At 39.8% G+C, this 23,116-nt stretch overlaps 1 protein-coding gene and 1 non-coding gene across 4 annotated transcripts; both read left to right on the forward strand.

Moving 5' to 3' along the window:
* The first annotated feature begins 1,099 nt into the window (after positions 1-1,099).
* On the forward strand, positions 1,100-1,207 carry LOC130977544 (small nucleolar RNA R71). The gene has a single exon (XR_009085232.1). It is a non-coding gene; the product is annotated as a small nucleolar RNA R71 (small nucleolar RNA).
* Positions 1,208-16,583: 15,376 nt separating this feature from the next.
* Positions 16,584-22,297, forward strand: LOC130976989 (FIP1[V]-like protein). Of its 3 annotated transcripts, none has more exons than XM_057901975.1 (9): positions 16,584-17,042; positions 17,413-17,594; positions 17,822-17,948; positions 18,191-18,256; positions 18,369-18,440; positions 18,768-18,869; positions 18,951-19,123; positions 19,261-20,905; positions 21,457-22,297. In XM_057901975.1, the coding sequence occupies exons 1-9, from the start codon at positions 16,653-16,655 to the stop codon at positions 21,985-21,987; spliced, it is 3,288 nt and encodes a 1,095-aa protein (XP_057757958.1). In that variant the 5' UTR covers positions 16,584-16,652; the 3' UTR covers positions 21,988-22,297. The 3 variants fall into 3 exon arrangements, with proteins under 3 accessions (XP_057757958.1, XP_057757959.1, XP_057757960.1); XM_057901976.1 differs by having other exon boundaries at positions 17,413-17,588; XM_057901977.1 differs by having other exon boundaries at positions 21,503-21,633.
* Positions 22,298-23,116: the final 819 nt, after the last annotated feature.

Consider the following 23,116-nt stretch of genomic DNA (forward strand, 5'->3'; position numbering starts at 1 on the left):
GAGGTAATTTCTGCCTAGACAAGTCATCCAGTTCTTTGGTGAGCAAAGGAGGTTCATCTTCCCAAGTCTCATTTCCAAATAACTTGTCATTTAGCTTCATGATTGCTCCAAGGTATTTAGCAACTTGCTCTTCAGTGACATACTCGTCCTCTTCAGAGGAAGAATACTCATCAGAGCTCATGAAAGGCAGAAGTAAGTCCAATGGAATCTCTATGGTCTCATTTTGAGCCTCAGATTCCCATGGTTCCTCATTGGGGAACTCAGAGGAGGTTGGTGCACGCCCATTGAGGTCTTCCTCAGTGGCGTACACTTCCTCTCTTTCCTCTCCGTATTCGGCCATGGTTATGGCTTTGCACTCTCCTTTTGGATTTTCTTCTGTATTACTTGGGAGAGTACTAGGAGGGAGTTCAGTAACTTTCTTGCTCAGCTGTCCCACTTGTGCCTCTAAATTCCTAATGGAGGACCTTGTTTCAGTCATGAAACCTTGAGTGGTTTTGATTAGATCAGAGACCATGGTTGCTAAGTCAGAGGGGTTCTGCTTAGAATTCTCTGTCTGTTGCTGAGAAGATGATGGAAAAGGCTTGCCATTGCTAAACCTGTTTCTTCCACCATTATTGTTGTTGAAACCTTGTTGAGGTCTCTGTTGATCCTTCCATGAGAAATTTGGATGATTTCTCCATGAAGAATTATAGGTGCTTCCATAGGGTTCTCCTAGGTAATTCACCTCTTCCATTGAAGGGTTCTCAGGATCATAAGCTTCTTCCTCAGATGAAGCATCCTTAGTACTGCCAGGTGCATTTTGCATTCCAGACAGACTTTGAGAAATCAAATTGACTTGTTGAGTCAATATCTTATTCTGAGCCAGAATGGCATTCAGAGCATCAATCTCAAGAACTCATTTCTTCTGATTAGTCCCGTTGTTCACAGGATTCCTTTCAGAAGTGTACATGAATTGGTTATTTGCAACCATTTCAATGAGCTCTTGAGCTTCTGTAGGCGTCTTCTTCAGATGAAGAGATCCTCCAGCAGAGCTATCCAAAGATATCTTGGATAGTTCAGAGAGACCATCATAGAAAATACCTATGATGCTCCATTCAGAAAGCATGTCTGAGGGACATTTTCTGATTAATTGTTTGTATCTTTCCCAAGCTTCATAGAGGGATTCTCCATCCTTCTGTCTGAAGGTTTGGACTTCCACTCTAAGCTTACTCCATTTTTGAGGTAGAAAGAACTTTGCCAAGAAGGCATTGACTAGCTTTTCCCAAGAGTCCAGGCTATCTTTAGGTTGTGAGTCCAACCATATTCGAGCTCTGTCTCTTACAGCAAAAGGGAACAGCATAAGTCTATAGACCTCAGGGTCTACCCCATTAGTCTTGACAGTGTCACAGATTTGCAAGAACTCAGCTAAAAACTGATGAGGATCTTCCATTGGAAGTCCATGGAACTTGCAATTCTGTTGCATTAGAGAAACTAATTGAGGCTTAAGCTCAAAGTTGTTTGCTCCAATGGCAGGGATAGAGATGCTTCTCCCATAGAAGTCGGGAGTAGGTGCAGTAAAGTCACCCAGCACCTTCCTTGCATTGTTGGCATTGTTGTTGTTTTCGGCTGCCATGTGTTCTTCTTCTTTGAAGAATTCGGTCAGGTCCTCTAAAGAGAGTTGTGCTTTGGCTTCTCTTAGCTTTCTCTTCAAGGTCCTTTCAGGTTCAGGATCAGGCTCAACAAGAATGCTTTTGTCTTTGCTCCTGCTCATAAGAAAGAGAAGGGAACAAGAAAATGTGGAATCCTCTATGTCACAGTATAGAGATTCCTTGAGGTGTCAGAGGAACAGAAGAGTAGAAGACAGAAGTAGAAAATTCGAACTTATCAAAAGAGATGGAGTTCGAATTTTGCATTAAGGGATAGTGTTAGTCCATAAATAGAAGGATGTGAGGAGAAGGGAAGTAATTTTCGAAAATTAAGTGAGAGATTTTGAAAATATTTTTGAAAAACATTACTTAATTTTCGAAAATGAGAGTGGGAAAGAAATAAGATGATTTTTGAAAAAGATTTTGAAATTAGAAATCAAAGAGATTTGATTGAAAACTATTTTGAAAAAGATGAGGTTAAGGAGATATGATTGATTTTAAAAATGTGTGATTGAAAAGATATGATTTGAAAACAATTTTAAAAAGATTTGATTTTAAAAACTAGTAACTTGGCTATCAAGAAAAGATATGATTCAAACATTAAACCTTTCTCAACAGAAAAGGCAACATACTTGAAATGTTGAGTCAAATCATTAATTGATAGTAAGTATCTTTGAAAAAGGAAAGAAATTGATTTTGAAAACATTTGATTGAAGAGATATGATTTGAAAAAGATTTGATTTTGAAAAACTTTGAAAACTTGAAAAAAAAATTGATTTGAAAACAAAATTCTCCCCCTTGTGCCATCCTGGCGTTAAACGCCCAGAATGGTGCACATTCTGGCGTTTAACGCCCAAAACTATACCCTTTTGGGCGTTAAATGCCCAACCAGGTACCCTGGCTGGCGTTTAAACGCCAGTCTGTCCTTCTTCACTGGGCGTTTTGAACGCCCAGCTTTTTCTGTGCAATTCCTCTGCTGTATGTTCTGAATCTTCAATTCACTGTATTATTGACTTGAAAGGACACAAATTAAAAATATTTTTGGATTTTTGAAGAATAATCAAAGTGCAACTAAAATCAAATAACAATGCATGCAAGACACCAAACTTAGCAGTTTGTATACTACTGACACTAATGAAAATGCATATGAGACACACAAAATACTTCAAGTCAATAGAATTCAAATATTAGAGCACGAAAATTATCAAGAATTACTTGAAAATTCCTTAAGACATATGAATGAATGCATGCAATTGACACCAAACTTAAGATAAGACTAGTGTCTCAACAAGAAACATAACATATTTTTGGTTTTTTTATGATTTTTTTGATTTTTTTGTGTTTTTCGAAAATTAAGTGGAAAAAGATATCAAAATTCTTAATGAGAATTCCAGGAATCAGTGCAATGCTAGTCTAAGACTCCGGTCCAAGAATTAGACATGGCTTCACAGCCAGCCAAGCTTTCAAAGAAAGCTTCGGTCCAAAACACTAGACATGGCCAAAGGCCAGCCAAGCCTTAGCAAATCACTGCTCCAAAAGCAAGATTGATGAAAATCAACAAGCTCTTGTGATGATAAGTTGAAACCTCGGTCCAATGAGATTAGACATGGCTTCTCAGCCAGCCAGACTTCAACAAATCATCATGAAACTCTAGAATTCATCTTCAAGAATTTCGAAAAAAAATATCCAATCTAAGCAACAAGATGAACCGTCAGTTGTCCAAACTTGACAATCTCAGGCATTGTTACCAAAAGCTTGCTCAAAACTTGAACAATCCCCGGCAACGGCGCCAAAAACTTGGTGCGCGAAATTGTGAACAATACTTTTCACAACTCTCATAATCCCCGGTCATGAACTCCAAAAACTTGGTAGCTCAATCCCACGGCATTACACAACTTCGCACAACTAACCAGCAAGTGCACTGGGTCGTCCAAGTAATACCTTACGTGAGTAAGGGTCGATCCCACGGAGATTGTTGGTATGAAGCAAGCTATGGTCATCTTGTAAATCTCAGTCAGGCAGACTCAAATGTATAATGGTGATGAACGAAAATAACATAAAGATAAAGATAGAGATACTTATGTAATTCATTGGTAGGAACTTCAGATAAGCGCATGAAGATGCCTTCCCTTCCGTCTCTCTGCTTTCCTACTGTCTTCATCCAATCCTTCTTACTCCTTTCCATGGCAAGCTTATGCAAGGGTTTCACCGTTGTCAGTGGCTACCTCCCATCCTCTCATTGGAAATGTTCAACGCACCCTGTCACGGCACGGCTATCCATCTGTCGGTTCTCAATCAGGCCGGAATAGAATCCAGTGATTCTTTTGCGTCTGTCACTAACGCCCCGCCCTCAGGAGTTTGAAGCACGTCACAGTCATTCAATCATTGAATCCTACTCAGAATACCACAGACAAGGTTAGACCTTCCGGATTCTCTTGAATGCCGCCATCAGTTCTCGCCTATACCACGAAGACTCTGATCTCACGGAATGGCTGGCTTGTTTGTCAGGCGAGCACTCGGTTGTCAGGCGATCAACCATGCATCGTGTTATCAGGAATCCAAGAGATATTCACTAGAGCCTTGGTTGCTTGTAGAACAAGAGTGGTTGTCAGTCACCTTGTTCATGAGTGAGAATGATGATGAGTGTCACGGATCATCACATTCATCAAGTTGAAGAACAAGTGATATCTTGGACAAAGAACAAGCGGAATTGAATAGAAGAACAATAGTAATTGCATTAATACTCGAGGTACAGCAGAGCTCCACACCTTAATCTATGGTGTGTAGAAACTCCACCGTTGAAAATACATAAGAACAAGGTCTAGGCATGGCCGAATGGCCAGCCTCCCAAATTGAGTTCAATCATAAAACATGATCAAAAGCTCTCTAATACAATAATAAAAGGTCCTATATATAGAGAACTAGTAGCCTAGGGTGTACAGAGATGAGTAAATGACATAAAAATCTACTTCCGGGCCCACTTGGTGTGTGCTTGGGCTGAGCAATGAAGAAATTTCGTGTAGAGACTCTTCTTGGAGTTAAACGCCAGCTTTTATGCCAGTTTGGGCGTTTAACTCCCATTTAGGTGCCAGTTCCGGCGTTTAACGCTGGAATTTCTTGAGGTGACTTTGAACGCCGGTTTGGGCCATCAAATCTTGAGCAAAGTATGGACTATCATATATTGCTGGAAAGCCCAGGATGTCTACTTTCCAACGCCGTTGAGAGCGCGCCAATTGGGCTTCTGTAGCTCCAGAAAATCCACTTCGAGTGCAGGAAGGTCAGAATCCAACAGCATCTGCAGTCCTTTTGAGTCTCTGGATCAGATTTTTGCTCAGATCCCTCAATTTCAGCCAGAAAATACCTGAAATCACAGAAAAACACACAAACTCATAGTAAAGTCCAGAAAAGTGATTTTTAACTAAAAACTAATAAAAATATACTAAAAACTAACTAGATCATACCAAAAACATACTAAAAACAATGCCAAAAAGTGTATAAATTATCCGCTCATCAATGTTCGACGGAGGTGAACTGGTGTTTTATGTTCAAGTCGGCCACCAATTTTCTGAAGCCTGCCTCTGTAAATTGGATACCGTTGTCTGTGGTGATGGAGTATGGTACCCCGAACCTCGTAATAATGTTCCTATATAGGAATTTTCGACTTCTTTGTGCGGTGGCGTTGGCCAGGGGTTCTGCCTCGATCCATTTTATGAAATAGTCTACTCCTACTATGAGGAATTTTACTTGTCCCGATCCCTGTGGGAAGGGTCCGAGAAGGTCGAGTCCCCATTTCGCAAATGGCCAGGGTGAGGTCACACTGATGAGCTTTTCTGGTGGGGCAATGTGAAAGTTGGCATGCTTCTGGCATGGTGGGCATGTCCTTACAAATTCTGTAGCCTCCTTTTGTAGAGTTGGCCAATAGAATCCCGCCCGAAGTATCTTTTTTGTGAGAGCTTGCGCTCCGAGATGATTTCCACAAATGCCGCTGTGTACTTCTTCCAAGACTTCCTTTGTGTTGGAAGTTGGTACGCATTTTAGTAAAGGTGTTGATATCCCTCTTTTGTACAGCGTGTTGTTTATGATAGTGTAGTACTGTGCCTCCCTTTTCAGCCTCTTTGCCTCCTTTTCATCTGTAGGGAGTTTTTCTGTTTTGAGGTAGTTTATTATGGGGTTCATCCATCCTTGATCCCGACCTATTATGGCTAGGATTCTTTCTTCTTCCGCTATTGACGGGTTCTGTAATACCTCCTGGATGAGGCTTCTGTTGTTGCCCCCTGGTTTGGTGCTAGCTAATTTTGAAAGGGCGTCAGCTCGGGCATTTTGCTCACGAGGTATGTGGTGGATCCTATATTCCCCGAGTTGTCCGAGCTGTTTTTTGGTTTTATCCAAATATTTCTTCATGGTCGGATCTTTGGCTTGGTAGCTTCCTGTTATTTGTGAGGTGATGACTTGTGAGTCACTGTAGATGTTGAGTTTCTGAGCTCCAACCTCCCTAGCCAGCTTCAGACCGGCTAATAGTGCTTCGTATTCTGCCTGGTTGTTTGAGGCCGGGAATCCGAATTTAAGGGAGAGCTCAAGTTGAGTTCCTTGGTTGCTCTCAATTATCACACCTGCACTGCTTCCTGTTTTATTCGAGGATCCGTCTACGTATATGTTCCACTCTATAGGGATTTCCGGGATGTCTGTAAATTCTGCGATGAAGTCGGCTAGGTGTTGCGATTTGATTGCTGTACGCGCCTCGTATTGGAGGTCGAATTCGGATAACTCGATTACCCATTGTAGGATTCTTCCTGCTAGATCTATTTTCTGCAATATCCCTTTTATGGGTTGGTTGGTTCGAACTTTAATGGTATGCGCTTGGAAATATGGGCGAAGCTGCCGGGATGTGAGGATCAGAGCGTAGGCAAACTTTTCTATTTTTTGGTAGTTCAGCTCGGATCCCTGTAGTGCTTTGCTAATGAAGTAGACGGGTTTTTGCCCATGTTCGTCTTCTCTGACTAGTGCTGAGGCTATTGCCCGGCTTCCTACTGCGAGATATAATATGAGCGGTTCTTCTTCTTGTGGTTGAGATAGGATAGGTGGTCGTCCTAAGAACTCTTTGAAGTTTAGGAAGGCTTGCTCACATTCTGTCGTCCATTCGAACTGTTTTCCCTTTCTTAAAGTAGCATAGAAGGGAAGAGATTTTATCGCAGCTCCTGCTAAGAATCGGGATAGAGCGGCCAACCTCCCGTTGAGTTGTTTGTACTTCTTTGATACAGGTTGGGCTCTTCATGTTGAGTATGGCTCGACACTTGTCTGGATTTGCTTCAATCCCCCTTTGTGTGAGCATGAAGCCCAAGAATTTGCCGGCTTTTACTGCGAAGGTTCATTTTGCGGGATTGAGCCGCATGTTGTGTTTCCTGATAGTGTAAAACACTTGAGTCAGGTCGGATAACAATGTATCTTCGCTTTGTGTCTTTATCAACATATCGTCTACATAAATTTCCATGATTTTTCCGATGTGATCTGAGAAAACTTTATTCATTAGCCTTTGATAAGTAGCTCCTGCGTTCTTGAGACCAAAAGGCATCACGATGTAACAGTAGTTTACTTTCGGTGTTAGGAACGAGGTTTTTTCTTGATCTGGTGGATACATGGGGATTTGGTTGTACCCTGAATATGCGTCCATGAATGAGAGATACTTATATCCTGATGAAGCATCCACTAGAGCGTCGATGCTTGGGAGTGGGTAGGGGTCTTTTGGGCAGGCTTTGTTGAGGTCGGTGTAGTCGGTGCACATTCGCCACTTCCCATTTGACTTTTTTACCAAGACGACGTTTGCTAGCCATAGTGGATATTTGACTTCCCTTATGAACCCAGCCTCAAGTAGCGCTTGTACTTGTTCTTCTACAGCCTGAGCTCGTTCTGGTCCAAGTTTTCTTTGTCTTTGTTGTACCGGCCGGGATCCCGAATAGACTGCCAATTTGTGGCTCATTAGTTCGGGATCAATACCTGGCATGTCGGCAGCTTTCCATGCGAAGAGATCAACATTATCTCGTAGGAACCGTATTAGTGATTCCTTTATATCTCCTTTCAGGATCGTGCCAATATTAGTTGTTTTATCCGAGGTGTCTCCGATCTGGATTCTTTCTACTTCTCCTTCGGGTTGTGGTCGGAATTCTTCTCGCCTCTGGACTCCACCGAGCTCGATTGTGTGGAACTCTCCTCCTTCACCTCGGAGGTTTAGGCTTTCGTTATAACAGCGACGTGCCATCTTTTGATCTGCCTTTATTGTAGCTATCCCTTCTGCAGTTGGGAATTTCATACATAGATGTGGGGTTGAAACTATTGCGCCGAGTTGATTTAACATTGTCCGACCTATTAAGGCATTGTAGGCTGAGCTTACGTCGACCACGATGTAGTCTATCTTGAGTGTTCTGGATTGGTTTCCCTTTCTGAAGGTTGTATGCAGCGATACGTATCCCAATGGTTGAACTGGGGCATCTCCTAGTCCGAACAGAATGTTCGGGTATGCTCTTAGCTCTTTTTCTTCTAGACCGAGTTTGTCGAAGGCACTTTTGAATAAGATGTCGGCAGAGCTTCCCTGGTCAATTAATGTACGGTGAAGGTTGGCGTTTGCCAGTATGATCGTAATGACCATGGGGTCGTCGTGTCTCGAGATGATTCCGGATGCGTCTTCCTTGGTAAACGTGATTGCTGGGATGTCTGGGGCTTCCTTTTTTCCTTCGACGTGGTATACTTCTTTGAGGTGTTGCTTTCGGAATGATTTGGAGATTCCTCCTCCAGCAAATCCGCCGTGTATTACGTGAACGTGTCTTTCCGGTGTGCGAGGTGATCGTTCAGATCGTCCAACATCCTCATCCCTTCTTCTTTTTCTTGGTTCGTCATCCCGATTGAACAAAAACCGATCTAGCTTTCTTTCTCTTACTAGTTTTTCTATGACGTTTTTCAAGTCGAAGCATTCGTTGGTGGAATGCCCTCGAAGTCGGTGATACTCACAGTATTCATTTCGATTTCCTCCTCCTCTTTTGCCTTTAAGTGGCCGAGCTAGAGGGATTTTCTCTGTATGGCAGACTTCTTTGTAAACATCTACCAAGGATACCCTAAGGGGAGTATAGTTATGATATTTTTTGATTTTCTCTCCGGAGCGATCCTCCTTTTTCTTGGATTCTTTATCTCGGTAGGCAGAACCGAACCTTGAGGCTTCGCCAAGTCAAGAATTTTCCTCCATATTGATGTATTTCTGTGCCCGTTCTTGTACTTCATCTAAGGATGTCGGGTATCTCTTTGATATAGATTGGCTAAATGGTCCTTCTCGTAGGCCATTTATGAGGCCCATAATGGCGGCTTCTGTTGGAAGACTTTGTATGTCCATGCATGTTTTGTTGAATCTTTCCATGTAGTTGCGAAGGCTCTCCCGATCTCCTTGCTTGATCCCTAGTAGGCTAGGTGCGTGTTTGGCTTTGTCCTTTTGTATGGAGAATCGGGCCAGGAACTTCTTGGCCAGGTCGTCGAAACTCGAGATGGATTTTGGAGGTAGGTTGTCGAACCATTTGATGGCTGTCTTGGTTAGAGTTGTTGGAAAGGCTTTGCAGCGAACTGCATCTAAGGCATCAGTGAGGTACATTCTACTTCTGAAGTTGCTGAGATGATGGTTGGGGTCCGAGGTGCCGTCATATAGAGTCATATCCGGAAGCTTGAAATCTTTTGGAATTTTGGTTTTCATAATTTCTCTGGTGAATGGATCTTGATCTTTCTGAGAGCTATCTTCTGCGGAGGATCGAGTAGCTTTAGTTTTAAGATCGGCTTCGAGTTTTACAAGCTTATCTTCTAGTTCTCTGCGCCGCCTTATCTCCCGGTGTAGATCTTCTTCTTTTTCACGTCGATGTTGGGCTTCTTTCTCAAGTTGCTCCAATTGATTTTGAAGTGCTTCTATTACTCCTGGATTTGATGAATTTTTGTCGCCATTGGTTTCTGGAGTATCTTTGAGTATCGTGTCCGTGTTTTTATGCGGCGTTCTGTCTTCCAAACCTGAATCGTGGTCGTTGTCATGGTCATCCGCCATGTTAATGGGATGACTTCCAGGCTCCCCGGCAACGGCGCCAATGTTCTGAGTGTTACCTGAAACTGTAGGTCGATCTTGGATGAGATCGTTTGTGTTGGTCGGAACCGACGTGTCCGGCAGGTGGGTATCGGCCGGAGCTGGTGTGTCCGACTTGTTGGACTTGGTGGTGGTGCTGATCCTTCGTCCCCGGAGGGTGGGGGATACCTGCAAGAGATTTCGATGCTTAAGTTAGCAAGGGTATTAAGCAGGTATTAAGTAGAATCAGAGTATGAGTTATACCTGGGTGCTCCAGTGTATTTATAATGGTGAGATGTGGCCTCTTGCGGATAAGATAAGTTAGTTATCTTATCTTATCTTTTATCTTTATCTTTCAGTGAGGTCATCTTTAAGGGAACCGCCTTTATCTCTATGGGCTTGGGCTGCCCTTGGATTTGGGGCGCGTTCCTCTATTTGGGCCCTTCGTTTGGGCTTTCCTGTGACTTGGCCGAGCTCTTTGAGGAGAGATTGGGTTGTCCTGACCTGAAGAGGTCGGTCGCTTTGTCTGTCGAACATCCCGGGTCGGACAGCTCGACCCAGGGTATGAACAGGAGGTCAACCAAGATCCGGAGCCTTCCCGACAGCATTAGTACGGGGAGAAGGAGGGCAAGTCTGAATAGGCACAGTATCTACAGTTCCATCATCCCGGTTCAGAATCTGGCAATCCGGATCGGACGTAACGGGAGGAACCGAGGAGGTCGACACTTTAAGAGAATACATTGGGAGAGGGTCAGCATCATCATCATCCTGGTCATCAGGGACAATCTTACCATCCCTCACAACATTGTCCAGACTGATGAGAGTCAAGTCGGCATCAGGAGCAACAATCCGGAACTGCTCCATCAGGTTCTCAGAGGCAGCAGTTACGCTGCCCACAAGGTGACCCTGAAGCTCGGCATAATTAATGCGAGCAGTTTCCAAATCATCCCGGAGATGCATTAATTCCCTATAAGCAGAGACATAGCTATCCTTATGCTTTAAGGCCATGTTCTCAGCCAACTTCAAAGAAGCAGCCAGGGCAATAGAGCTGGCCTTCTCACCATCCAGCTCCTTCTCCACCTTCGCCAACTTCACCTCCAACTCATCCTTCAGACCCTTGATCCGATCAAATTCTGACTTGGCCTCCTCCATGAAGGATTTTGTGGCATGAATCAGAATCCCCTGAACTGTTCGGAAAATAGCCGCACCCATATGAGCCATCTTCACACTACTTTTGGTGATGAAATCCAGATACTGAAGAAGAGACACATCGTCCATCGAAAGCCCACCATAGGGGGCAATTTGCTGGTCAACAAACTCGATAGCATCAAAGTTCGGGGCATCCAGGTTAAAAGCCTCGGATGTTTTTTGCTTTTTCAAGGGAGGGACACCAGAAGCAACCGCAGAAGTCTGTGGAGGATCGACCTGATGAAACCAAGGAGTAGGAATTACTTTCCTCAGCCCGAGAGAACTCGGCATAGGAGGCTTCACTGGGATCTGAGAAGATCCCTCGCCGGTCACTTTGGCCGAGATGTTCAGAGCAGCAGTTGCTTTCTTTGCCCTTTTAAAAGCTTTCATAGAGTCGTTGTTCTTTGACATCTCTACAAATACAGAAATAGCCACAACAAAGAGTTACGGTCACAAACAAGAGGAAGAAAAAATTAAAGAAACAAGTATAAAAGACAAGTCAGACAAGTACCCAAAACAGTCCGAACCAAGGATGGGTCATTCAAAAACCTTTTTGTATCAAGATGGGGTGGTTTCCCCCATAGATCCTCAAAAACAACAACAAAGGCACGCTCAACATCATCAAGCATCTCCCAAGTATAATGAGACACTCTCACATCCCTCTGCCACTCTAGAGGGAAAGAAGGCTCATCATTTTCGTCAAGAAAAAAGGGGCAGGCCCCCTCGACAGCACGAACCTTAAAGAAGTAATTCTTGAAGTCCTTAAAGGACTCATCATACATAGCAAAAACTTTGTGGCCCTGGGCGGACCTGAAGGAAACCCAGGAAGCCTTCTTTTTTGAAGAACCACCAGGCTTGGCGGAAACAAACAAATAAAGGAAAAGAGTCTGGGAAGGTGTTACATCTAATTCACGACAGAGAAGTTGAAAAATTTTAATAAAACCCCAGGAATTAGGGTGAAGCTGGGATGGAGCAATATTACACGACCACAACAGGTCGGTCTCAAAAGCAGTAAAAGGAAAAGTAACGTTCAACTGGCTGAAGAAGTATTCATAGGCATAGAAGAAGGGACGCTCCCTCTCAAGGAAAGTCGGAAAACAAACTCTCTCATCAGAATCAGGAGCAACAAGCTCGTAATCCTCCTCACGAGCATTGTTACCACAAATCCTATGGCGCTTCCTCAGCTCTGTGCAAAATTCAGCATCCACAACAGAAACACACAACAAAACAAGAGAGTCCAGCCAATCGGACATCCCCTCGGGAACTCGGGAAGACATCTCTACAACGTTATTGCAAGAAGATATGAGGCCAACTAATCCTACAAGTAAGAAAAGAAGATGGGGTTACTAAAAACATCCCGGCAAAGGGAGAAAACAACTCGGTCAATACGATACAGGCGAAGAAACAAGAAAAGGAAAACCCCAAGACCCAAACCAAAGTCCTGGGGCATCCTTTGGAGGCAGTAACAAAGCAAGGTTTCCAGGCAAGATCTACAGCTTGCACCCCAGCATTTCTCAGAAAGAATTCAAAACAGCAAACATTTTTCATCAAAGAAAAACACAAAAGTCATTACAGTCTGCCAAGCAAAAAGCATTCCCAAACATCAAGCACGCCAAGCAGAGACCATTAAAGATGCAACCTTTTTCAAGATCAGACAAAAAACAATCTCCAAAAGTGAGGAACAGATGCAGATTTTCTATCAGTATCAGACAGGAAACAACCAGAAGCAACAAGTAAAACCCTAGAAGGCCTCGATAGAAATTCCAAGAAAATCCATAAGAGAAAGATAGGAAAAGCATGTTACAACGACAACTTTCAAACATGCAAAATCAGAACTTCACCAAAAAACTAAAGACGAAGCTACGAAAGAAGCAAGAAAGCTAGTACCAACCTGGAAAGAGCAGCGAGGTTCAAAGAAACTGAAGATGGAAGACGAAATTTGGGAATGCCTTCTCACAAAGAACGCAAACAAGAGTAATGTCGTAGGAAGAAACGCAAGATTCCAGGCTCCAGAAACGCCAAACGACGCCGCAACACAAAGAAAGCAGAAGTGCAAACAAAAAACAGAGAGTGGAAAGAGCGGAGAAAAGAAGTTACGAAAAGGGCAAAAGGAGAGAAACCGTTTCTGGGTTTTCAAAATCGAAATAAAGAGCCAAAGGGAAACGGGGCAATTAATGCTAAAATTAAAGAAGGCATTAAACCCTCGCACATTCTCAAAGCGCCGATATAAAAGCGCGCACCTTTTAGAGGAAATGTTCTACATTCAAAAGACTGCTACAAAGAAATCGACAAAATGCTTGAGTTCGGCTTCACCAAAGAAGGACCAAAGTCAAAGACTCGACCTCAAAAAAGAAGACCGAGCTCAAGCAGGGGAACTGTTCATACCCTGGGTCGAGATGACCGACCCGGGATGTTCGACAGACAAAGCGACCGACCTCTTCAAGTCAGGACAACCCGACTTCTTCCCAAAGAGCTCGGTCAAGTCCCCAGGAAAGCCCAAAGAAGGGCCCAAATAGAGGATCACGCCCCAAATCCCAAGGCAGCCCAAGCCTACAGAGAGAAGGGCGATTCCCTTAAAGATAAGATGACCTCACTTAAAGATAAGATAAAGATAAGATAAGATAACTAACTTAACTTATCCACAGAAGGCCACATCTCACCATTATAAATACACTGGAGCACCTAGGTATAACTCATACTCTGATTCTACTCAATACCTGCTTAATACCCTTGCTAACTTAAGTATCGGAGTCCCTTGCAGGTAACCCCCACCCTCCGAGGACGAAGAATCAGCCGCACTTTCAGTCCCACAAGTCGGACACACCAGCTCCGACTGCTATACACCTGCCGGACACGTCAGCTCTGACCAACGCAAAAAGATCTCGACCGAAATCGACCTACAGTTTCAGGTAACCCTCGAAACAAATCTCTTAACAATCAAAAGATAAATTCTGAAACAGATAAAAATTAACCATTGACTATTGGTCAACAGATATCATAGGAATTAATATTTTTTATTGTACTTTTATTTATATAATTGCTATTAATTTGTTTCTTTCATTATTTTTTTTTTATAGTGAATTTGAATAAGTTAAAGAATCTATTTTTTATATTTTCACTCTGGCAAAAGATGGTATCTTTTTATATTATTAATGTTAAAATATCATTAATTTTTGGTTTTTTTTTGTGTTTTTTCTTCTAAAAGTGAGTTTCTTATTTATTTAAGAAGATCCAAAGTGACATTATTTTTTTGAACGGAAATATTTGATAGTAAAAAAATTAACCAAAAATAAACAAATTTTGACTATTTTTTTTCCTTAGTATTATCATTTTTTGAATTATGTTTTTACAATTCAATTATCCGTATTTGCTTATTATATCCGAATTAATAGTATGTATATAATATATCGAAATTATTTCATTTCACAGAAAAAGAAATATTTCATAGATGAAAATTATAGCTATTAATGCATAATGAATGATAGTTTCTATAGTTAGTAAAATTATTAAAAAGTAATTGATAAAATTAATAAATTTAGGATAGCTAATTTTATTATTTTTTTAATCTAAACATAAAATTGAAAACTAGTTGGACTAAAATTGAAATTATTTTCGAATAATAAAGACACAAAAATATATTTAACAAAAAATATAATTAATAAATTCTGACTAAGTTAAATATCATGTATCGGACATTAGTACTTAAAATAATTTTTATAAATTAAATATAATTATTACAATAAATTAATTTACATTTAAAATTCTTAATCTTTTTTATGTATTACACTGGTTGTATAGATAAATGAAAAAAATTAATAAAAAATTAAGATATCTATTAAAAAAATTGATAGATCTTTGATTTTTTAATTTTTTTACAAATACATTTTTAACGAAATTTAAATACAAAAAAATTTTTGATTTTTATAAACAAAAAATAATTTTATCTCTCCGTCCATTTGTCTCTCACAAATCATTGAACTCAAATCAACGCTCTACTTTTTAGTTTTTTCATTAGAATAAACAGGGGTATGCAAATTCTCCAAATAGTATTTATAGTTATATTCTAAATCAGTGAAACTTGAATGTATAGTAGAGTTATTACTAGGTCCACCAGTTTGCAAAGAAGGCCCATATTTTTTATCTACACTGAGCCGAATATTTAGTTGTACATTGGGTCATTTTTTAGTAATATTTGATCTATTCTTTTTTGGTGCATCCTTTCTTTTTAATGAATCCTTATTGTTCTCTTTCACTTTTTTCTTTGGTACAATCATTTTTTTCTTCTTGTAAGTTATATTTCTCTTCTTTTTGGCACGCTTTTCTATTCCACTGCTCTCCTCATTATCACTGTCATCATCATACTCTGGAGGTGGAGATTTGTAAGGTTCATCCTAGGTGCTCTCATAGCTGTTATCAAAGAATGATGCCATCAGATTATCGCAAATGTCATCAAGTTCTATACAATCAACATTTTCAATTTCTTTCATTCCGCTTCTTTGTTGGCCAAGTCTTTACATTCCTAGTTCATGCATTTTCGGCTCCTGCTTTCTTTACATATTCAAGTTCATTGATAAGATGATCAAAATAAATGTAAAATTCATATTTTTTTAAATCAAATTGTCACACAATTTACGAATCTCATTACCCCCTATTATGAAGTTCAGATTCAATATCACTCGCTGTAACATCAAATTAATATATTGTCTTATAGCTAGGATATCCTAAATTCTCAAACAACTTTACCAAATCACCAAAGTTGATAAAATTTATGTCTATTTCTAAATTTTTTTTTACTTTTTCATTCACATAAACAAGATTTCTATCACCATTCCTTACAAAATTTTTTTCATAATGAAAAACAAGAATTACAAATCTTTCAGCCATTTAAAATTTTTTAACAAAAATAAAATCAAATCACAAACTTCAAAATTCCAAAAACCTTTAATATGAGGAGACAATAACTATTCTCAACAAAACTCAAACATAAAGCAAAGTAGAGAACTTAATAGGCATTTATATTCATCGCACCTTACACTATATGAAACCCTAACGCGAAAAAATAAAAAAGGTTAGGAATTTGTTTACCTTGCTTGATGACTGAACTACTACAACAACCAGTTTTATTTCTCCTACTCCACCTTTTTCGATGGCACTTTAGTTTCGTTTTAGAGAGAAAGAAATTCTGATTTTTGTGAAGAGTTTAGGGCAATGTATGGTAATTTATATTTTTCGAAAGAATTTTTAATAAAAATTTAAAATTTACAAAACGACATCGTTTGTTGTTACTAGGGATCTTTTTATCATACAAATTTTAGCCTCCTTTTAATGTGGCATCGTAATGAACACTTAAACACTGTTATAATTACGTTAATCAATTATGTTTGATTTGTGAGAGGTAAATAGACGAAAAAATGAAATTATCTTCCGTTTATAAAAATTAAAAATTTTTTGTATTTAAATTTCGTCAGAAATATATTTGTTAAAAACTTAAAAAATCAAGACTTATTTATCATTTTTACTATATATAATGATACACAATCATACTTAATTTTATGACAAATATTTACAAATAATTTTTCAACAACATGCAGGAGAAAAACGAAAAATTAAAAATTAAAAATGTAAAAATATGAGTTAAAAAAAGCAGTTAGGGTTTAACACTTTACACTGAGTGACTTGTAAGGGTTTTGGGCAAGAAAGATATTTTGTTGAAGAAAATGGAGGAAAGGAACCAACTTAGCTACTAACACAAAACGCAAATGGAAGCTTTCGATGACGATGACGATTTCGGAGAACTCTATGCTGACGTGGAACTTCCACCGCTCGCTCCAACCACAGACCTCTTCATTCAGCAGCAGCAGCAGCAGCAACAGCGACAGCAACCGCCCAATTCTAACGGTAACGGTGACGGCGGTTGCGTTGCCTTGAGTGACAGTGACGACGACGACGGATTGAACATTGTCTTGAACGACGACGAAGGCGTTTGCAACGGTCTTCCACCTGTTGCTCGTTCTGATGACGTGGATGATGATTGCGGTGGTGAAGGTGGCGGCGATGGTGGTGGTGGTGAGCGATTGGAGGATAGGTCCGAATTTCTGAGTAAGAATGGGGTCAGAGGTGGATACGGTTCCTTGTTTTTTCGTCGTAAGGTTCGTTCTTCAATCCTCTATACATGTTTGAAAGTTGTTAATTTTGATGGTTTGTTTGTTATTTCGTTCCAAGTTCGGAAGCTGAATTGCTGTTACTTTATGATAATTTTGTGTTGAATTGGATTGGATACGGTAATGAATAAGCATTTTCTTTTAGTTAAAACACATAGATCGATTAATAATGGAGTAATTGATTTTCATTTTTCATTATTTTCTAATATGTTATTTTCAATTGAAGTCCTACTTTTTTCTTTTTCTGTCAAATTTTTTCTATTTTGGTCTTGTGGCAGTATTTTTGAAAATGAGAAGTGGTTAATTTGATGTTTCTAATAGATTTTGGTTTGTTGTGTATTGTGTCTGTGCTTTGTAGTATACAAGGAATCAAGGATTGATATCGCTGGGGATCGGTTCTTCCTTGAGCAAAAGCTGGCGGAATGGCGATACATGCTCGCAGAACCTTCCATCAAGTTCCTCTCATGTTACTCGAATTTGCGCCACAACAAATCCTAAGGGGGTTCAATATGGATATGGATCCGTTCTACCTTGGTACTGGTCAGTGTATTATGCATTTTGACATGTAGTTCATGCGCGCCTCAATTAATTCTGTAGCATTTTTTATGGCGTTTTAATTGCTTTGGTATACGAAATTTGTAGCAAGTAAGCTTATCGTCATAGATTTATGTGATTCTTTGAGCACAAAGAGTGATATTAGGGTATGTTGGACATAGTGAGCTTTCACATATATTATCTACTGTCCTGAATTCTCTCATCCACTGCAGGAGTATATTCGATGTGAACATTGAGATGTTTCCAGAGAAATCGTGGAGGGTTCCCGGAGCTGACATAACAGATTATTTCAACTTTGGTTTTAATGAGAATACATGGAAGCTATATTGTGCTTCATTGGTGCGTACATTACTATATTACTGTGCGAAAATGTTACCATATAGTTTTTATGTGATGCTGCATACTTGCCTTTAATTCTCATATTTTATCCATTTCTATAGCTCGCAATACTGAAGCTACTTGATTTTGGTACTACTCTTTAGGTTGTTTGTTTAATGTTTTAGTATTGATATCATTGACATTTAACCCAGAGGATCTAATGAAACTTAGCTGACCATAACCTAAACTTAAACTGCATGCAGGAGCAACTTTGGCAAACAACTATGGGAACAGGTATTTCTGGTGATGAATCTTTAAAGCTGACTCAGGTGTGTAAGTCTGATGTACTTGTTGTGAAAGAACAATAAAAAATTTGGGTTATAATTTAAGCTTTCATGGTAATTTCTTTTGTACTTTCTTGCTGACTGCAACATATTTCAGGAAGCCATGAGTCAGCAAATTGATGAAGTTGTGTCTGGGAGTGCACTTTCCCCTTCATCCGAATTTGAATTGGTATGCGTGTGATAATTACTTGGCCATTGTTAGAATTTTAAGGTTATTCAGGTGATAGGAGCCATGTATGAGGTGTCTTGTGTTGTACTACACAGTCTGCACTAGTGCATTATTAACATAAAGAGGAGCATTGGGTCAATGGTTTGAAAAGCATCTCCCTATTCCGATGCAGAGCTTCTTTTCCAGTTTTCCTCCCATTTTTATCTATTCTCTATAACTTAAGATTTTAAACAGCTGCACTTATATTTATGCCACAATATTAGTTTCAAGTTATTTTTTCAATATATGAAGCTGGACGTTGGTACTGATTAACATTTGGTAACTCAGCCAAAAGGCAGAGCAATTCAGGTTGAGGATAATATGATTGAACGCAAACCATCAATGGATGTAAAGCGCCCACGCAATCAGGATTCTGATGTCATTATACAGGTGAGGTCTCACTAAGTTTACTACAATTCTTTTGCTCTAACTGTCTCGTGTCTTTGTAGTAATTATGTTTGGTTTGAGCAGATCAAGGTGCATGAGTCCTCTGATGATTGCTCCCGTTCTGGGAATAGCACTGTAATGGATGCATCATTAGAAGGGGAACCTGCTCTAGTTGATAACAAAATTCTCACTTCTTCTGGTGAACTGGATGTGTCTGAGGATCAGTTGGAAGCTGTGAAAAAATCAGTTCAAGAAAGGTGTGCTATTTATTTGATATTAGATCTGACTGATGATTCCTTTAAAGTTCCTTGTGATTACTTGAAGTCGCATTATTTAGTGAATTGGACTTGTTGTATCAGCTTCACTAATCTTACCTGGACTATGACTTTCACAGAACTGGGCTGATTCCTGAAGTAGATGAACATGAACTTCAGGATGAAGTAGACAAACATTCAAATGATGCTGCACAAGTTCCAGGGGGAGAAATGAAATCCGAGCAAGGCGTTGCCATAGACACATATAGTGCTGATCCATGCTGGATTGAATCAGAATTGTCACTTGGTGATCAAGAGCTCAGTCTGACTTCCTATACTGATAGCGATTCTGAGGCAACAGAAAATAGTGTGCATGTTGATAATGAGAAAAGTCATATCCCTTTGAGAAGGCAATCAGTGAATTCTGACATTAGCTTGAAGAACTCCTTGCCAGTTCATCGTAAGAACTCAAAAGGCAACAATTTGGACAGAAGACCACCAAATGTAACTTACTATTCAAGAAATAAACGCCCATTTCAAAAGGAATGCAGGCGTCAAAATGGTAGACAGTGGCGTGGTTCTAGTCTGAATTATCCCATCGAATATGATAATGATTCTTCCTCTATCCCCAGTTATAGTGCAAGAGATCTGTCTCTGTTTGGAAATCAATTTATTGATTATGACATTTGTAAAGAACGAGCGCCAGGTTTTGCTAGTCGTAAAAGAAGATATGACAGGGAAACAAAACAATCCTTCTATTATGGCAGAGAAAAGGTTAACAACAACCTGTTTCAAACTCTGCACACTAAATATTCATATCGGGATGATCGAGAAATCTTTCGGGAGAAGACAAACCAATATGACAGAAAATATGAAAATGAGAGGGATTATTTTTTTGAATCGAGATCTCCTATGGCAGATGATGAAGGAAGAGAGAGAAAATGGCATGATGCTGATTTGGAGTACTATGCTGATGACCTAAGTCCTCACTCTTGTTGGGAGTTAAGGCAGTTTCCTCGAAAACATTCATCCTTTCCTGATGAGGAGAGAGGTGCTCATAGAGGAAGAATGAATGACCGTTTTGGAGACAGATACTACAGTGATGATCTTGATGAATATGAGTTAGAGTTTCTAAACACAAGCTATAGAATATCTCCATATTCTGAGAAAAATATGGAATCTTTAAATAATAGACATGAAGAGTCGTTCTCAGATATTGATATAGATCCTAGAAGATCTGCTCGAAGGGATAGACATTGTGACAGACCTTTAGATTTGGATAACTTGTGGCCTGGGAAAAGGGAAGATTACTCTCAGAAATACAAACATCATCAGATTTCGAAAAAAAGAAGGGAATGTAGACAATCATATGCAACTTCCATGCGAAACTATGCATATGGCACTAGAGTAACTGAAAAATTGGAGGTTTCTAGAAGATATGAACATGCTAGAAACAACAGAGGGTCTTATGGTTATACTGATGCTGTTGAGGATGAAGATTTCATGATTGACCCAGCAGAAGAGTATCAGTGTTACAGGTCCCCTTCTGAGGTCCTTAATTGGATTGAAGATGAAAATACTTTTCAGCATCATGAAATTCATACAAGCTCTTTGCATGCTAAGGTGCAATTGGGTGGTATAGAATTTCAGCAGCATCAACTAAATATGCCGAGAAGTAGTGAGAATTGTTTAAATGGTAGATCTAAAATCATGGACAGGGGTAAATGTTGGCAAGCCGTGCCCAGATATAGGAAATCAGTACATCTTGTTAGTGAGGAAGGAAAGGTAAAGTTGGGGAAATTATGGTCAAGGATCTGTATACTAAACATCTGTTGGGCTCATTTTCTTTTCCAAACTTGATTGGTTCAATGCTTACTATACTACTGTCTTCACTCTTTTGCTTATTTACTGTGTTATGTTAATTCTTTACTACTATTTTTCTTGTTATTGTTTTATGATTTGAACTTATTCCCTATCATAATGTTGTGGTCGAGTTCCTAGAAGTCATTATTAGTCTCTTCCAAAGAAGATTAGTCGTTACAAGCACGTGAACAGGGATTGAACCCTTATCTCAAACTCGCAAGGACTAAGCCTATGATTGCTTGGGTGGTTAATACCCTTACTTATATGCTGTCACTTTAGGGTTCTGTTACTTTAATCTGCTACTGAAATTTATCACACCGTATTTATTTGATATATTATACCGCATGTGTCCAAAATTATCATCATCATCATCATCATCTTTCTTACTGTTATTATTGGTTAGAGAATTGATATTCTCAAGGTGTATGGTTTGATTATAAATTTGTGATGTGGACTCATGATTGATTCTGCAGTCTCTCTCAAGTTCCAGACTCTCACACAAGGATATGCTTGAATCAGTGAACCAGGGAATGGCTAAGAAGCGGAGAGCTTTGGTGGGTTCTGAAGAATTTCGTCACAGGACCATCAAACTGAGCACCTCAAAATGTGAGAGCAACCACAGAAACAAGAAATCACTTCAGAACATTCCGGACAAAGGGCACAAGGACTGCTCGGACATTGAGGAGGGTCAGATTGTAATGGAAGAACCATGCTTAGAGGCTTCTACATCCAGAAGAGATGTTTCTGAAGTTGCGGCACTCACTGAAACTGCGAGGAAGGGACGGTCAAAAAATGAAAATAATGCTGTCCATCTAATAGGTGGTTATGACAGCCAAAGGATTCTTGATACATTGGCGAAGATGGAGAAGCGCAGGGAGCGGTTTAAGCAGCCAATCTCTACCAAAGCAGAAGAGAGTTCAGTTATCAACAATGACTCGGCAATTGATACAGGTGAAATGAAGCAACATAGGCCGGCTCGAAAGAGGAGCTGGCTTGGCAGTTAATTCTTACATTTTTTCTGAGGCTTTTTGAGTCTTTCCTTCAAGATTTGATGAAGGTGAGAGACAGCTACTATGAGGGAACTTTGATAATTCACAGAAGCTCAGGTCTAGATTTTTTTATTCCTTGACAAAATTGAGATTGCAAACGTTATTGTCTTGCTTTGGAATAAGGCCTGATTGGCCTATAGTCTTGTTGATTTGTTTTTTGAGCACTGTATTGTGATTGTGAAGATTAAGATTGTAAATAACCAACCCTGACATTTATAATGTAATCAAATTCCAGTTTTGGACGTTCCAGATTTTGTGATATTATATACTCTGGCTACATGCTAAGATAGTATGCTGTGAAGGGTAACGTGGTTGGGCTTTGGCCTTTTTTTTGGTGACTGGAAATAACATAAAGAAAAAGGACCTAAAAGAAAGAGTAGGACTCCTCCCTAATAATAATGTCTAAACTATTAGGGGGCAGTAACCACTCCAAGTATACCTGAAAAGTAGCAGTCTTAGTTATTAAATCAGCCACTCTATTTGCTGTGCTGAATGAGTACTATTGTAATTGTCCAATTACGTTGGAGCATATCTTTAATTTTATCAAGCAGATCAAAGTCAGTCTTAATCATGCTGGTTGTGTCTCGCGAAACAAGAAGAAACACATCAAGATTATCAATTTCACATATGACCTCTTTGCACTCGCAATCCCAAAGCATAACAAGCCCTCTCCAAATAGCATGAAGCTCACAATAGAGAACACTAGAAAGAGGCATACTGGCAGAATAACCTTTTATCCAAATTCTCATGCTGTCTCTAATAATACACCCAAAGTCAACTAATTGCTCATTTTCAAAGAGGTGGTAATGACATTGATCGGAGGTGGTTCCCAGTTATATTGCAAAGAGGAAGGAGTAATATATTTTTGGGTGGTAATGACATTGGAGAAATCTCGAGCAGCATGTTTAGTCAAGTGAACAATTTTCTCCCTACTCCATGGGTCATCTTGATGGAAGATATCATTGTTCCTATCCCTCCAAATCCACCAAAAGGCCGCTGCAAAGAGGAACTCATTTTTGTTGAGGTTAGACTGAATCCAAGACACAAAATCCAAACCAGAATCTACAGTGGTCATTCCCAAGTT

Source organism: Arachis stenosperma, chromosome 4, assembly GCF_014773155.1.
Source record: "Arachis stenosperma cultivar V10309 chromosome 4, arast.V10309.gnm1.PFL2, whole genome shotgun sequence".
NCBI classification, from domain to species: Eukaryota; Viridiplantae; Streptophyta; class Magnoliopsida; order Fabales; family Fabaceae; genus Arachis; species Arachis stenosperma.